This window comes from Podarcis muralis, chromosome 4, assembly GCF_964188315.1.
Source record: "Podarcis muralis chromosome 4, rPodMur119.hap1.1, whole genome shotgun sequence".
NCBI lineage: Eukaryota > Metazoa > Chordata > Lepidosauria > Squamata > Lacertidae > Podarcis > Podarcis muralis.
In genome coordinates, this window is record NC_135658.1 from 66,509,129 (window position 1) to 66,524,379 (window position 15,251).

A 15,251-nucleotide genomic window follows, 5' to 3' on the forward strand; every position below is an offset into this window, starting at 1 on the left:
ACTGGGGTTGCTTTTTTAGGTTTGTAAAATCCTGTTAAGTTTAAATTCTGGCCAAGGGTGAGAGGCATAATACACTTTCAAATCTTCTGGAATATTCCAGAAATGCAACAACATGCCTAAAGAAAATCTCTTGGAATGGGACTAATCTTTAAAATTAATAGCACAGCACAAAAAGCTCAGCTTCTTATTCAGCTGATATTTTTTGCTCTAAATTGAACTAAATTGCTCAGAATCGGGAGTGCTCAAGGCCAGTTTCCTAGTTCCAGCATCACAACAAACAGCTTTTTTTAAAAAAAACAACTAGGAAATATTCTATAAAATCAGGTGTGTGAAGTAGGGATGGAAAGGGAGACCCCTCAAGGGTGGTTTGTTGGAATGAAAATGCAATGTCTGAAACACATGCAAGGAGGGGAGGACAGGACGGAGACACACACACACGGGGGGGGGGGGGAGAGAGAGAGAGAGAGAGAGAGAGAGAGAGAGAGAGAGAGAGAGAGAGAGAGACTGCTGTTACTGCTTGCTCATTCCTCAAGATGCAACTTGTTTTTCTTCCCAGAAAAAAGGAGACAAGACATAATTGTCTACTTCAGAGACAGCTTCGGAAATGGCCTAGAGATGTGTGGTCACTATATTACTGTTTTCATGCAAGGAGATAAACTCCCTGAAGAAATTACAAGTTTAATGTGATGTGTAAAGTCCCAACTGAGTATTTTTAAAATCACAACTACATTTATAAGACATAATTAAAATGCAAGTTAGTCTAATAAGGCTACAATAGTGAATAATTTTAAACTCTTATTAAATAAAAACATACAAGGAGTAAAAAACCAAATGGCAATTGTACCATAACATATCTCATGTGGAAACATTCTTCACCTATGATTGAATCTCTTCTACTGAACGCAGTGGAATTTTAAAGCATTTAACTTTGTCTGGATCATGCACAGTATATTGTTAAAATATTTTTTTTAAAAAAAACAAACAAGAACACAGTAACTCACTTGTGACATTAAAAAACGGAAATAAGGGTCTGTGCACATTACCATACATACAACACACCCAAAACACTTATTAAAAAATCCAGGAGGCTTTCACTTAGCCTGTGTCAGTTCCTTGTCCTTTTACTCTAGCCTTCCTTGCTGTGCATACAATGAACATTACCTGAAATGAAAGAGGTCAGGTCAGGTTGTAGGGACTTGAACTGATTGGTGTAATATTCTCGTTGCTCCTCAGTTATTCTCCAGGGGTCATCTGAGTAATTACTACTGCCGTCCTGTGGTTCTCTCTCTACTGAAAGAGACTTCGGGGGGGGAAGGGCAAAGCATCATTTTGAAAGGTAGAGAAAATGCTGAGATGTCTGAAATTTCAAAGTATTGAAGTTGCTTTGTTCTTACTGTGTAGTTCTTTTTAAAAGAAATTGATGGGGAAGGCCTGATTTCAATAATAGTCCTGTTGGGTTTACAATAAATGCCTTTATTCATAGGACTATAGGAAATTTTACATACATCAAACTAATCTGTATGAATATAAACATTGGACTGACTCGATTGTAACACCAAACAATGGTTCAGTATTATGAGAATTAGCCTAGTTGTGCCTTGGATTCATGCGGTTCTGCCCTCTTCATTCAGCACAATCATAAGGAGATTGGATGCTTTTGCTTCCATTTTTGATTAGGAACAGCTTGCCCTGAACCCAAGAAACTGTGATTAATTGTAAGTATGGTTATTGAAATCAGACTTCTTCAAACTCATTAAATTCTAGTCCCATCAATACAATGACATAAAACTCAATCCATATAACTGCTCGTGCTGCATTTCATTAGTAAGAAGTCCTCACTTTACCTTTGATGCATTGAAATCACACATAAAAACAGAATCTAGAGTTCACACATTTCATTGTGAGTTTGTTTCAACTGAGCCCCTTCTCTACCTTAAATGCTTTCTAGGAGTCAAATTATTCTTTTCCCACAGGAAAAAAATGGCGTCTAGAAGCTGCCCATTATATTATAATATTATGTATCCATTTGACTGATTTTATCATATGCTGCATGTGCCTTGAGAAAGGCAGCTAACAAGATTGCAAAACAAACTACTGAAAGTTTAGTTTTACATCCATATTAGCCTGTGGTAGTTTTCTAATGAATACCACAGTTTGAGCTATAGGGTAGACCTGTGGCTACATTCAAGATTATTTCAAACATTATTGATCATAAAATCATGTTGATTCTCAATAATTATTTCAGCAACATTGCTGTTTTCATTTTAAACATCTTACATCCTAAGTAGTTCATTACCCGAATGAGAGATGAATGTGGTGGAACTGATTTAGACCCATAATTCCCTGTAGTTGGTCCATCTTGTTGGACAGCAGTATGTCTAACTTCATATGAACCTATGGAAAATTAAGGGGAAAATAAAAACTGAATACTTGCTAATGTTGTGCAAAATCAAAGATGACAAAACATATATCATCCTTCAGTCTCAAAAAAAATAAAATAAAAACACAATCACACCTCCTATGAAAGGTCTCTTTATTACCCAAATCCTTCACTTATGATAAAGCCTGATTCTCAAAATGCTACTGCTCATGCTGTTGACTATTGACTAAATACTCACTTACTGTGTTGAAAGGTGATTTTTTTAATCCACACTAAGAGCATAGCATCTGACTTTTTGCCTAAGTATCCTATTGCAAAGAAGGAAGCAAGTGCTCTTTCATGAGACATGCTAACATCAAGAAAAACATAAATGAACAAGGATTCATTGATGGCAGCATAAGAGTTTGATTCAAAACAACTAAATTCAGTGTTAGCCAAGAGTAAACACTGGTATTGCCAACTAGGGAGAACTACACACCATTTTGGAGGCATCTTTCACTGAAACCACTAAAGCTTGCATCCAAATATTGATTCTGAACATTCAACAGTCTGTTACGTCTTGTGCAAGTAAAGAATGAGACCTAGAATTTAAACGGAACTGTAGTTCATTAAATCACTTAAAACTGGAACCCTCTTGAATGGAATGGGCCCTTCAAGAGGAACGGGGCATTGAAAAGAATAGAAGCTCTGCTCATGGAAGGGGACTTTGCCTGATTTTCTGCTTTCCTCTCCACCCCAAAGCCCAGAAAAGGTTTTCCAGTGGATGAGATGCTGCTGGGGAGGGGACTGTAGGGGTGTTACCTGCTGCCCATTCTTCAAGATCTGGATCCACCTTCCAGCCATTTATCTGGATCCTAGCTTGAATTCAACCAAGCTTTATCAAGACACCAACAAAAATAGGCAGAACAACTGGTGTGCATGTATGCAGAATCCATGACAGAGCAAGTGTCACATCTAATGCTGTGCCAGCCGGCTGAGGCCAGGTTACGAGGTGTGTGTGATGTGCCTTCCCACTTCTATTTCTTCTTCTTTTTATTAAAAAAAAACCCTCATTCCACTGGAAGGCCATTACTACACCCGGAAGACTGCACTCAGTGGTGAAGTTGTTCACAATTCTATCCACCATAACTTTAAAATGGGTCGATTTACTAAAGTATATAAAGAAACTGGCACATCCTTCCTCCCAATCCCTCCTCCTTACCTGTATTTACCTAAGTATAAATCCCATATTCATTTGGATGTTCACAAAGTGTACCGTACCCTATATTTATCTTAACAGATTCACCCAAAGTTGCCCATGTGTTGCCATCAGGACATTCAATATTTAACTTTTGAATAAACTCAATAAAGTACTGCTGTTGTTCAACAGAATCTATGGCTGCAATACCCCCCACCACACCCTACATTGAAAAGGGTTGAGAATATAAATCTGTAAACAGATGCTTGTTCTAATTTAAACTGATTCTCAGGAAGTGGAAGACAAGACCGAATAATGAGAAAGCACACAAATCAAGTCAGTTTCTTTTAAAAGGGATGTAATTAATTTATGAAATTGTTGGGCTGCTTCCGTGCTCTTATGATTTGATTACTCCAAAGCAGACCTCATCTTACCTCCATGCTGCTGCTCAAGCCCACTTCTCAGGACACCATACCCATAACTCAAGGGAATCCTCTGGTAGGTTGATGGAGAAGCAGGAGGTGAATCAATGGGAGACATAGGGGGAGACTTTGCTTCTTGCTTCAAAATAATTTTTTAGAAAAGAATAAGGACTTTGAATGCTGGCTGTTCCATAGTCAAAGTGATTTCATCTAACCACAGTAGAATATTAAATTGTAAAAATAAATAAATATGCCCACATAAATCCTCCTCTGCAATTTTTGATATTAAATATTGCTGAACACTCAAAATTTCATGTCAATATCTGAGATTCATTGATACATGATTTCATGATCTGATATTTGACAGATGACTTACAATAGTATGATCATATCGGACTGTACTTGACACTTGACATGGAACAGTATTTATTACCTGATATGATAGCCAATAGGGCCAATCTATCAAGTGAAAAACTACAGGCTATCAAAGAATGTCAGTTTCAAGCAGAGATAAAACTTTGAAATCATTAGATTTTTTAACTTGAAATTTGAGTGCATTGGACAGTCTCCTGTTTGGTTTTTGTTATCATATGAAATAAATTAACAAATACCACATAGGAGACTTTCTAAAGTACTTGTTTAAAATTCAAAATCTAAATTTTGATGATTTCAAAGTCTTCTTTCTTGTCTGTCTGAAATTGGCACATCACATATTCACTCTTGCCCAATTCATAGTTCAAGAAAGCACAGGGATGACCATTAGCAAAATTAATGTGTTGAAAGACTTCAGCATAGAAAGGTGTTGATACAGCTAGCCTACTTTTTAAAAAAAACAAAAAATCCGGCCTGCTTTATATCCATTAAAGGAGCTGGCAAAAAAAGGATCAAGTGCTCTGTTCTGACTTCCCTTAGCCCTCATATGAGTAAGATATAAAGGGGGGGGGGGCGCGGAATACAGGGCAAGTAGTAACTTTTGATGGCAAATTTGCTAGGTGGCTACTGCTTTTGTGTCACTGTATTCCACTGGCCTTATAAGCAATTGGCAAAACACATACATTGGACCTGGAAGAAAAGTCTGTAGCATTGATGTTCCATAGAATAAATTGTCTTCCATTCTAATGGCTGAGCAATTTCACTTTTTCGTCTCAATTAACACATCTGGACCATTAAAGACTATCTGCAGTTCAAAGAGGCAGCAATCAATTGTAAAAGTCAAATAATCATGCTGATAAATAATAGTGTACTTTAATGAGAAATATCAACAGTCAGTGTGCATAGAAAATAAAAATAATCTAGTGCCTTATAGTTAGTTGTGCACCAAAATTTCTACTTTGCAAAGGGCCTTTACCTGCTTTTCTCCTCCATCCAATCTTCTGAAGCAATTTTTTTCAAGTGTTGCATGTGGAATCTGAAATTTAGTTCCATGCGCTTCTGCTGTATGACTGTACCTTACTTCACTATCAGTTTTCAGTGCCATAAATCGAGGCAAGGGCAATTCTTAAATAAATATCAGAAATAAAGACAAAATAAAATTCCATGGAACTATGCATATTGAAACAAAGCTCCCCACCACAAAAGTCAATTTAACACTTAGCAGTGTTAAAAGAGAATAGAATTCTTATCCAAAAGTATACTCATAGCCTCATTGATTGACCAGGAAACGTATCTCATAATATAAGAATTTCTAATGGGGTACTTGTACATGATCTATAAAAATGAAATTTGGTATACATGGAGATTCAGTGAGTAGAAAAGTGCAAAAGAGTGGACATTTTTGCATTTAGCAACTTAATGGAGGATATCACGTTTGCCTAGAGACTGGTTTGTGGAGTACTACAACCCTTGTTGCCATCAAAAGGATTCTCCCTAGTAAGTGTGAGTAAATATGCATAGGGCTACACTGTTAATCATGAAGTTAATCTGTCTAGTGCAGGTGTAATTCTCAGCAAGGTTAATGAAAACTATTGTTTGCAATCCTTTTCAAAGCATGGCTTTACAGCTGGGATAATAGTCCATATTTAAGCATAGTCTAGATATCTGAGCATAACACTTAACAGTGGTTAAGTATAGCTTTAAAATCATGTAGCATTTTGCCATTCATTATACAATACATCCTACACATTCACTGAAATTAAACATTTTGTAATTTATAGTTACCATCTCAAATGGGGTTTTGGAATAAACACCAAGGAAGACAACTAGGTTTTGAAAACAGTTACCATTCTGAATGCTTTCGATCCGTACTGGGAGGCCAGACTGCACAGCAGCGATGAGCTTCAGAGCAGCGTAAAACTGAGCACGCCCAAAATAACCAACACGTTTAGCACCACACAATTCTGTAATCTGAAAGGAGGGAAAGGGGGAAAGGGTGATGAGAGACAGAGTTCAAATAATTAAAACACTTAATGCTTTCAATGTAAAAATTGGTTGTAGATGAAACTGAAAAGATGCAAGCTACTGAAGAAAAGCTGGAATTGTGTTTGCAAAGAGATAAACTCAGGCATCTGACCTATATTTGACACCCCAAAAGGCTAACATTCCATTGCAGAGGCAGTTTCCCCATATCCTCCCATTCACCCATTACAAATAGACCTTCCCCAACTAGAGGCTGTGCTACACCTAATCTATCTTCACACAACTCAGCTCTTTTGCCCATAGTTAGGGGGAACAGTAATCCTTGTGTGGAAAACCTGAATATTGTATATAACCAGTTAGAAGCATATAGAAAAGTTTCTTCTTTTTTAAGGAAGAAAAACAGATGTTGAACTACAGAAATCTCCCTCTCACTCAATATAGTCAGGAAGAAAATGTTTCCTCAAGAGCAGGGGGGGGAAATGTTTCATTAGATGATTTCAAAAAATTACTGTCCCCCAGTATTAGGAGCCCTTTGGCTGTCAAAATAGTGGGTCCAATCGTCAAGAAAGAGGTTTCTGCATGTGCTGTTGAGGGAAATGAGGGACAGATGGGACTCATCAACCTGGGAAGGTAGCTCATCTAGGAAAAGTAAAACTCCTTAGCTACTGCCTTTTGGCTATGCTCATTAGTGAGAAAAGCTTCAGGAGTGAATCTTGAGGTACAACCCATACCTTTTACCTTGTGGGGCATTTTTGGTAAACGAAAATGCTAAGGAGCAAACCCTGCACAAATCCAGAGTGGAGTCCCTAAGACAGTTGGATGGTGCCTTGTATGCTTCCTTTCGGCAACTCCTGCAGCCAAGCTGGTGCTAAATGTATTTCTCTGATTTCCTTTGGACAACATCAGTGAGGCTGAAGGGGGGTGGGTATTGTCATCTGGGCAGCCCAGGACAAACCTCCATACACACTGTCCAGGCTTCCACCATGGAGAGATCACTTTGGTGCTGCAAACACAGCAAAAATTAACATGGGATGCTGTCAAAAGGACTCCTCTTGAAGGAAGGGAACCTTTGGAAACAACCCACCATCTTCTAAAGCAGGGATTGCCAACATGGTGCGTGTGGGCACAATGGTGACCTTCAGGTCTTTGATTGGCACCTACAAAGCCTCTACGCCACTCGCTCCACTAACTATCCCCTTGGTCATGAGGTGTTATGGGGTGGTTACTTTTTTCTACTGTTAGAAGAGTTGACACTCCCTCCCACTTTCTTTTCCAGATCTATGCACTTTTCAAAGCTCAGATTAATTCTACTGGACATCACTTTTACCCTGATCCCTTGGAGAAGCAAAGTGTGTTTGTGCATGCACTTTATTTTTGTCTGTCTTGATGGGGGCAGGGCAACCTCTGTTCTGTCAAGTGCACAACTAACAGCACCATAAAGGGGAACAGCTCCTCCTTAGATTCTTCAAGATTCCACCATTCAAAATTCATCAGAGTAAAAGCTGATGAATCCTGCCAATCCTAGCCAGATCAGACTGGCTAATCATGTAGGTGAGAGGAGCAAAAGCAACCGTTTCCTGACATTATCGTTCTCAGTCTCTTTTAATAATAGTAGTTTTTCATCAATTATACAAGACAACCTAAAAACTCACTCTAATTTTTATTATACAGTTTCATGACTTATAAAGTTATCACCTCCAATAGAATTTTTGCTATATCATCACTTTGCCATAAAGACTTCTAACCTTGTTGAGCACAATAGAGCAGCAACAGCTGTGGTGAAAAGATATGACAGAACAGGATAAATGCTTATATTTTTCTAAAATAAAAAGGGTGTATGATCTCTACTCTAAAAGGCCAACATCTGATAAATACTTTCAGAAATGCAGTAAATTTTTTCCTGTTTGAGCTGGAAATCAACCCAAATACAAAACCACATAGCCAATTTTACTCTAATCGGGTATTGTGCTTTATTTTTAACTGTTACCCTTCCTGAGCACAGAAACTGAACTAAAACATTTTCAGGTGTGTCATAACTAGTTTCATCGTGGAATTTGTGGACTGCTATGGAGAACAATCTTGTACAAGCTTTGATGCCTGTTGCTGTTGTCCTGTTTCTCAAGAGTGAATTTGTTCACATCCAAAATGTTTTTGGCTTCTGCAGTATTTTTTTTATAAGCATGTACTAATCCTGTCACAAGTAGCAGAGTACTTCATTAACAAATGTGCTTGGGATTTGGTAAGCAAGTTAAAGCATTCTTAAAAACAACTACTTTGAAGAGAGAGAAAAAGCTAGAGGTCTTTTTCCTTTAAGTTTTACAACTGCCAGTGTAAACACTCCTGCGATAAATAGTCCAAAGTGCTTTGTCCCAAAACACAAGGTTTCAATTCTGCTAAGATAAGAGAAAGAGAAAGTGATAAGAGAAAGTGAGAGCAGCTTAAAAAAAAGGAAAAGCATTTGAAGCATCAGCTCACTAGGCAACTTTCACCACTACAGCTGAAATTACACTGCATCCACAACAAGAGTGGCGAATATCCTGTGGCCCTCCAGAGGTCGTTAAGACCCCAACTCCCACTATCCCTATTCACTGGCTGATGGGAGTTGGGAATCCAATAATTTCTAGAGGACCACAGGCCATCCATCCTATAGTCTTCCAACCCCCAATAAATGTTCATACTGGTATCTGACTACACTGAACCACTTAACATCCTAGGAAAATGCACACTGTAAATGTCTAGGATTTAACATGATCTTAGAATGCAGGCTTGTGAATTTATCTTCCTGAGATAAACAAGAGGCTAACATGCAACCAGAAACTGTAATTAGGAGAGATTCAGCTGAGCTTGCTCTATTACCAGCCCAAGCCCAAGGGAGTGAAAGGAAGAGAAAGAAACTCTTGTTTTGGGAAAAACATTGTTAAAGCATCCTCCTCAATTTTCCTGTTTCATTTTTGTATTTGGCAAAGTAGCTCCTTCCAGTCTAACTTCTAAGAACACACCAAATATAAAGTGGATATTGCGTATATGTTCTTCAGATACATTTTGGTGTAGGGTGGTAGGAAATGGAAACCAATGTACACATAGAAGCAGCTTTTGGATAAGAAATAGCTTCTCTGTTGTTGTTGTTGTTGTTGTTAGTTACCACTACTAGCTGGTGATTTGGCTGGGTTTGCTTTTAAAAGAAAAAAACACTCAACCTTAACCTAAGGCTAATTGCATTTTTATAGATACAAACATTTAACTATATAACAGCACAATGTCAACATGTCAACTCACAATAACTTCCGTTGATTTCAGTGAGGCTTAGACTGCATAAGCATTACTAGATTAAAACACAGCTAGGTTGCTCTTTTTTCAATTTGGATCCAAGCTGGTTTGGAAAAACACATCAAAGTAAAGCATTTCTTTTTTTTTAAAAAAAAGGAAACAGGATAGTTGTAGATTGTGGTTAACGTTGTGTGTACACAACTTCCTGAACCTGTGGTGGGAGTGCACTGGATGCAGAGTAAACAGGAGTGTGTGCACAGTATTAGCCATATAAATAGGTATAGGATTGCAGCCTAAGGGCTGACTGAACAGGACTGACTCACGAGTCACAGAACATATTAGTTCAAATGTCTTTGTGGAGTAGACATCCTCATCCCACTTCTCATCATGGCACAGTATCCAATCCAATCCCCCCACTCCTGCTGACTGAAGTTTGTGTGGGAGGGAAAGACAACAATATTCTTACTCTTTCGTATTTTCAAGGCATCCACTCAAGGAAATACTCAAATACCTATCAAGTAAACGGAATGGGTGATAATATTTATGATCATAGGGGTCCAGTGCTTAGGTATTGCGTCCGATAAATGTATATATTTCAATCTGCATTCAATGTTGTTTCTTTATTTCCACCCCCACTAATTTCCCCTTACTCCACAGGATCTTGATAGGCTGTCTGGGGGCTAAGTGTTCTTTAAAATGGAGGGTGGGAATCTAGAAATGCAGTAGAAATAAGATATAGGTTTTTCAGAGCACATTTATGAGCCCTGTGGCTTAGTAAGAGCATGTTTTAAGTTGAGGATGAAAAGATATGTCATTGGCACACACTACAGTGGTACCTCAGGTTACGAACAACCTAGCCAACGAACTTTTTGGATTACGAACACTTCAAAATCGGAAATGAGTGTTCCAGTTTGCGTATTTATTTATTTTTTGGATTGCAAACGTACTCCATTCGGGGCTGCACTTCCGCTTGCTCCGCTCCCTCAGCACGCTCCGCTCTCCCAGCCTCGAGAGGTGCACCTTCTCCCGCCGGGCACAAAGCACCAGCTTGGGAGCGAGTGTGGAGCTCAGCCCGGCAGCAGTGGTGAATGAGGGAGCCGCCTCCAACCCAGAGCAGTGCACCGCAAGCCCCACACTTCACCTACTGCTTCCTCCAGATCGCCCCGGTTTCCAGAACTGGGCTCCCTGCTCACTCTTTCCATAGCCATCTTCCCACTGGCAGAGCGATCCCCGACTCTCAGCAGAACAGAGGCAAGGTGAGGCTAGGCAAGCGGCAGTCAAGGCCAGCAAGGATGGCCCTCCAAGAGGCTGCTTCGCTCTCTGCTTCTGGGTCCCTCCTGCCTCCATCGCAGCCCTACGGAGAGAGAGATCAGGGAGCGGAAGCCTGACTGACCCTGGAGACGGGTGGAGAGTCACCATGGGAGGCGCAGGACGGCATGGGCAGGATGCTGGCGCCACCGCTGCAGTAAGAGTTTTTATACTGGATAGTAGATTGCAGCCTGATCTAATGCTTTGGTTTTATGGCTCAATGGCCTCATTAGATAGTAAAATTCATGTTAAATTGCTGTTTTAGGGGTTGTTTTTCATCATCTGGGACGGATTAATCCATTTTCCATTACTTTCTATGGGAAAGCACGCCTTGGTTTAAGAACACCTTGGTTTAAGAACACTTTGGTTTAAGAACGGACTTCCCGAACGGATTAAGTTTGTAAACCAAGGTACCACTGTACACTACATTTGTTAAAAATCCCTCTTTCACAGGAAGGAGCAAGTCCAAAGGCTCCATCCATGAGTAACTTTAACAGAGAATAGCCTGACAAACAGGTCGGGACACAATACATAGAAATATTTTAACTATGAGACTTGTTCCACCTGTTCCTCCACATTTATGATCCTGTGAGACAAATCTTGAATACATTTTTTAAAGCTCTTCAATTTTTGCATGCATACACAAAACCAATTCTCAGATGAGAAATTGTTTTTTTACATGTTTTTGCTTAATGAGTAACTTTGTCATTTATGAAGTACCCAGATCTCATGTGCATTTTTCTTTTAAGTCAGCAACACTACAAACTGAGATATATGAATCATCCAAGTTATTAATTTAGCTGTTGTGTCCCCTTGGCTGCTGAAAGACCCCAAACAGTTCTGGAGAGAAGTACAACTTTTCCCATCCTGCTGGGCAGAAATACCTCAGCAGAATACCTTTTCAAAAGTATCCCATGCTCCTCACTCAAAGTCAGGAAATAAAATGGGAGGAACTATCTACCAGCATCCCAAGACATATGCAGATTAAGTAAAGATCAGATCTTAGTAATGCAGTAGTTTATTCCCCGCTGTAATGATGGTGCAAATTACAGAAGTGAAGTAATTGATAGTGAACACACTGCTGCCCTTTGAAAAGCTATTTGCAAGAATACTCCCTCACAAGCTATCTCCAATATCAACCTGCCCATGCTTTAAAATCAGCAGATGAGGCCCTCCTGGTGGTCCCCATGTAGGATGAGGTACATGGTGAATGTGCCAGGAAAACTGTGGTTTTTTTAAGTGGGTATAGGATTTTGGCCAGACTATATATGAATTATTCTCAAAAATATGTGTTCTAACTAAATTTTGAAATTTTGGAATATAATGGAAAGAAAATGAAGTGAATTATTTAAGTCCCAATCTCCTTCTAAAAGCAGAACTTGCAAAAGTGGAATGCCAAAAATTTCTTATCTTCCTTATCTGGAGTGTATATAATTAGTAAATGGAATAGACAAGATGGCAGGAAAGCAGGGACAACAGAGTCTGATCTTCTCTAGCAAAGATAAGAGTTCCTCACACATACAGTATGCCCCTCTAGATTTAATAGAATTTAACAGGACTGGATTTAATAGAACTTATTACAGGATGATTCCTAGGTCTCCTTAAAAATTAAACCATTTGCCAAGGAACCTGTGTGTGCAGCCTCATCAAAATGTGTCAAGATTTGTGAATCTCTGGTGATGCTGTGAGCTTTCCTGTTTTCCTTTTTATCTTCTGCTGCTGGCTTCATGCTGTAGCCATTTTTATATCTAATTGTTTTAACTTCTATTGTAAGCTGCACAGAGAACTTGTGTTAATGGGCAGCATATAAATGTACTTTAAAAAATAATTTAGTTATTTATTTGGGCCAAACCACATAACAACTCTTTAAGCTGAGTCAAGTTGCCTACTACTGGTTCTGCAGCACTGAAAACAAAACAAAACAAAAACTCCCTTATGTTTAAAATCACATTATATGATGTTAAGACCAAAGCTAGCAGATGTTAGCCTTTTTCACATTGTTTATAGTTTATTCAGTATCAAGGTGTGTTATGCTTCAGCTCTTCATAATTTTATAATCCTGTTGGGTCTATTTGTGAAATGCTGCATTTTAGAGAGCTCAAAACCTTTGGTTCCAAAAGGACACTACAATGCAGGGGATGAGGAAGAAGGAAAAAATCCTATCCAACACACTGCATATCTCCCTCACATTTTCAGAGAAAACACACAGACACACAGTGAAACCCAGTTGTCTTCATTTTGGTCAGAAATTCAAGAGCAAGAATGAATTTGCACCCCAGAAGACCTTATACCACCGCGAAAGTGCATTGGGAACATTTCCAAACCAAACTGACCTCAAAAACTTTGACACCATGCAGAGGAAATTGATTTTCTACAAAAGCTATGAAAAGGATTAGTCTCAGATTTAGGCCAGTAAGAGATTTATATTCCATTTGGGCCCAGATATATAACATGATGCAGAAATGAGGGCAGTATGGAGGAATATTTTCAATAGCTTTCAGCATATAAGAAATTAAACTCTTGAGAGCAGAGATTTATAAAATAAAATTGGTAATATAAAGCACAACAATATTATTGGGGCTTTCCTTTACAGTTATTCCTTTAAACATAACATGAAAATGTAATTTTCACAACCACAGTCCAATCTGCAGCTACAGAAAGCAACGTTTTCACAGGCAAGTTATATCATCCAATTAGTTTTTCAAAGTGACTAAGAAACTTCCACCCTTCAAAAATAAAGAAAATGGATTGGTACTCCATTCCATCATGGATGATGATTCCATTTCAGTGCAAAATATTTCCAACTTTTTCTTTTTCTTTTACTATAGTTCTTTTAAACTTGGCCTATGATAATAAAGTCAGGAGTATTGCTTCTGGATGGCAGCCAAGGTTGGCTTTAGGGGCAAGCAGCATGTGACTACAGGAGAGAAACGGCTGGAAACAGCCACGATCCTTTCCTCAATTGGGAAGAAAAACAAACCTGGAAACACTTACCAGATGTTCCATTGTTTTGTTGGAAATATGTGACATATTACAAGTTAAAATGTGAATAGGTTGAAGCCAAAGGATAGCATTATTTATTTTAAAATGTGAGGCGCTATACAGTACCTGGATATTGAGCACATATTTCTAAAGTTATGCAGCAACATCTTTTATATACTGTAACAATGAAGACAGACATAATATTTTAAGACATGGTAGAGATTGCCCTGGAAACACATTCATTATTTTATCTTGGAGTAAGCTCTGTAGATAAATGTTTCGGCACATTTCCAAAGGGTTGTAGAAAAGTCAACTGAATATTGGCTAGCGTCTGCAACAATATCAGCATACTGCCCTACAATTCCTGACCAGCTTTATAACTGATTTTAAAAGAGTTTTACTTTAGTTTCGTAATATGAAGAATTACTTTATGAAGAAGCTACTTTAACATGGCTTCTTAACAGGACCATCACCCACATGAAACAGGGAGATGCAAGACTAACAAGCTAAGCCAATGCATTGATTTTTTTTTTTTTAAATGTATGTAAGCTTAGGCATTTGATTGGTCCCCAAAAAATATTTTGGTCAATCGACCAATAAAAATAATAGTCAGTTATTTTCTAAACATTCATAGTATAAAAACTAATAAGATAATCAAACGCAAGTTTCATAATTATGCCAACTACAAAACAAAACAAATTAACTGTTGTTATGAAATAATGGATTGGATCCAAAAATGACTTTCCAGTAGTGGAAAGGGATTTGATCCAGTGGGGACTCTGGCAAATGTCAGAAAGGAAGGGCAACATAATCCAGATGCAGCCACAGGATTATCTCTTTATGGAAGGATGGCCAGACAATCAGATAGACAAGAGACTTTATCTGTTGTGGGTTGTCACCAGGAAATGACACAAAACATTGCAGCAACTCGAAGGGTAAGTAGAACTAATGTCTTCACAGCCCAGAAAGAATCACAATTTCTCCGCCCTGTCAGTAGGTCTTCTGTATTCACTCCAAAGTTACAGATAGAGAACAGTTGCTCCAGAAGGTAAATGTAATGATGTTATTTTGGAAAGTTATCTGTCCTGCAATAATCCTACAAAACGTTGTAACTTGTATAAGTATACAAGATACAGAGAAATAAGACTATAGTGGTGGTGGTGTTTTTAAATCCCAAGTAATACCTGTACGACTTCCAACAATTTTAATGCAACAGATTTGTCTACCTTTGATATACAATTTTGATCTCAAAAATAAAAATTTGTGCTCCTCAAACAGATAAAGAGGGGGGGTTGTACGTGTATGTGTGTGTGTACATACCCCTAACCATAGGGAAACATTAACATTTAGTGGTCAGCGA

At 38.5% G+C, this 15,251-nt stretch overlaps 1 protein-coding gene across 4 annotated transcripts in view; it reads right to left on the minus strand.

Moving 5' to 3' along the window:
- The window catches only part of REPS2 (RALBP1 associated Eps domain containing 2), a 76,509-nt gene that overhangs the window by 49,939 nt on the left and 11,319 nt on the right, over positions 1 to 15,251 (minus strand). For all 4 annotated transcript variants that reach the window (XM_077927482.1, XM_077927481.1, XM_028727598.2 and 1 more), the window contains exons 2-6: positions 6,199 to 6,322; positions 5,328 to 5,476; positions 3,992 to 4,118; positions 2,297 to 2,394; positions 1,162 to 1,300 (exon numbers count right to left, since the gene is read on the minus strand). In XM_077927482.1, coding sequence (XP_077783608.1) covers positions 1,162 to 1,300; positions 2,297 to 2,394; positions 3,992 to 4,118; positions 5,328 to 5,476; positions 6,199 to 6,322 — 637 coding nt within the window. The remainder of the gene's footprint in view (positions 1 to 1,161; positions 1,301 to 2,296; positions 2,395 to 3,991; positions 4,119 to 5,327; positions 5,477 to 6,198; positions 6,323 to 15,251) is intronic.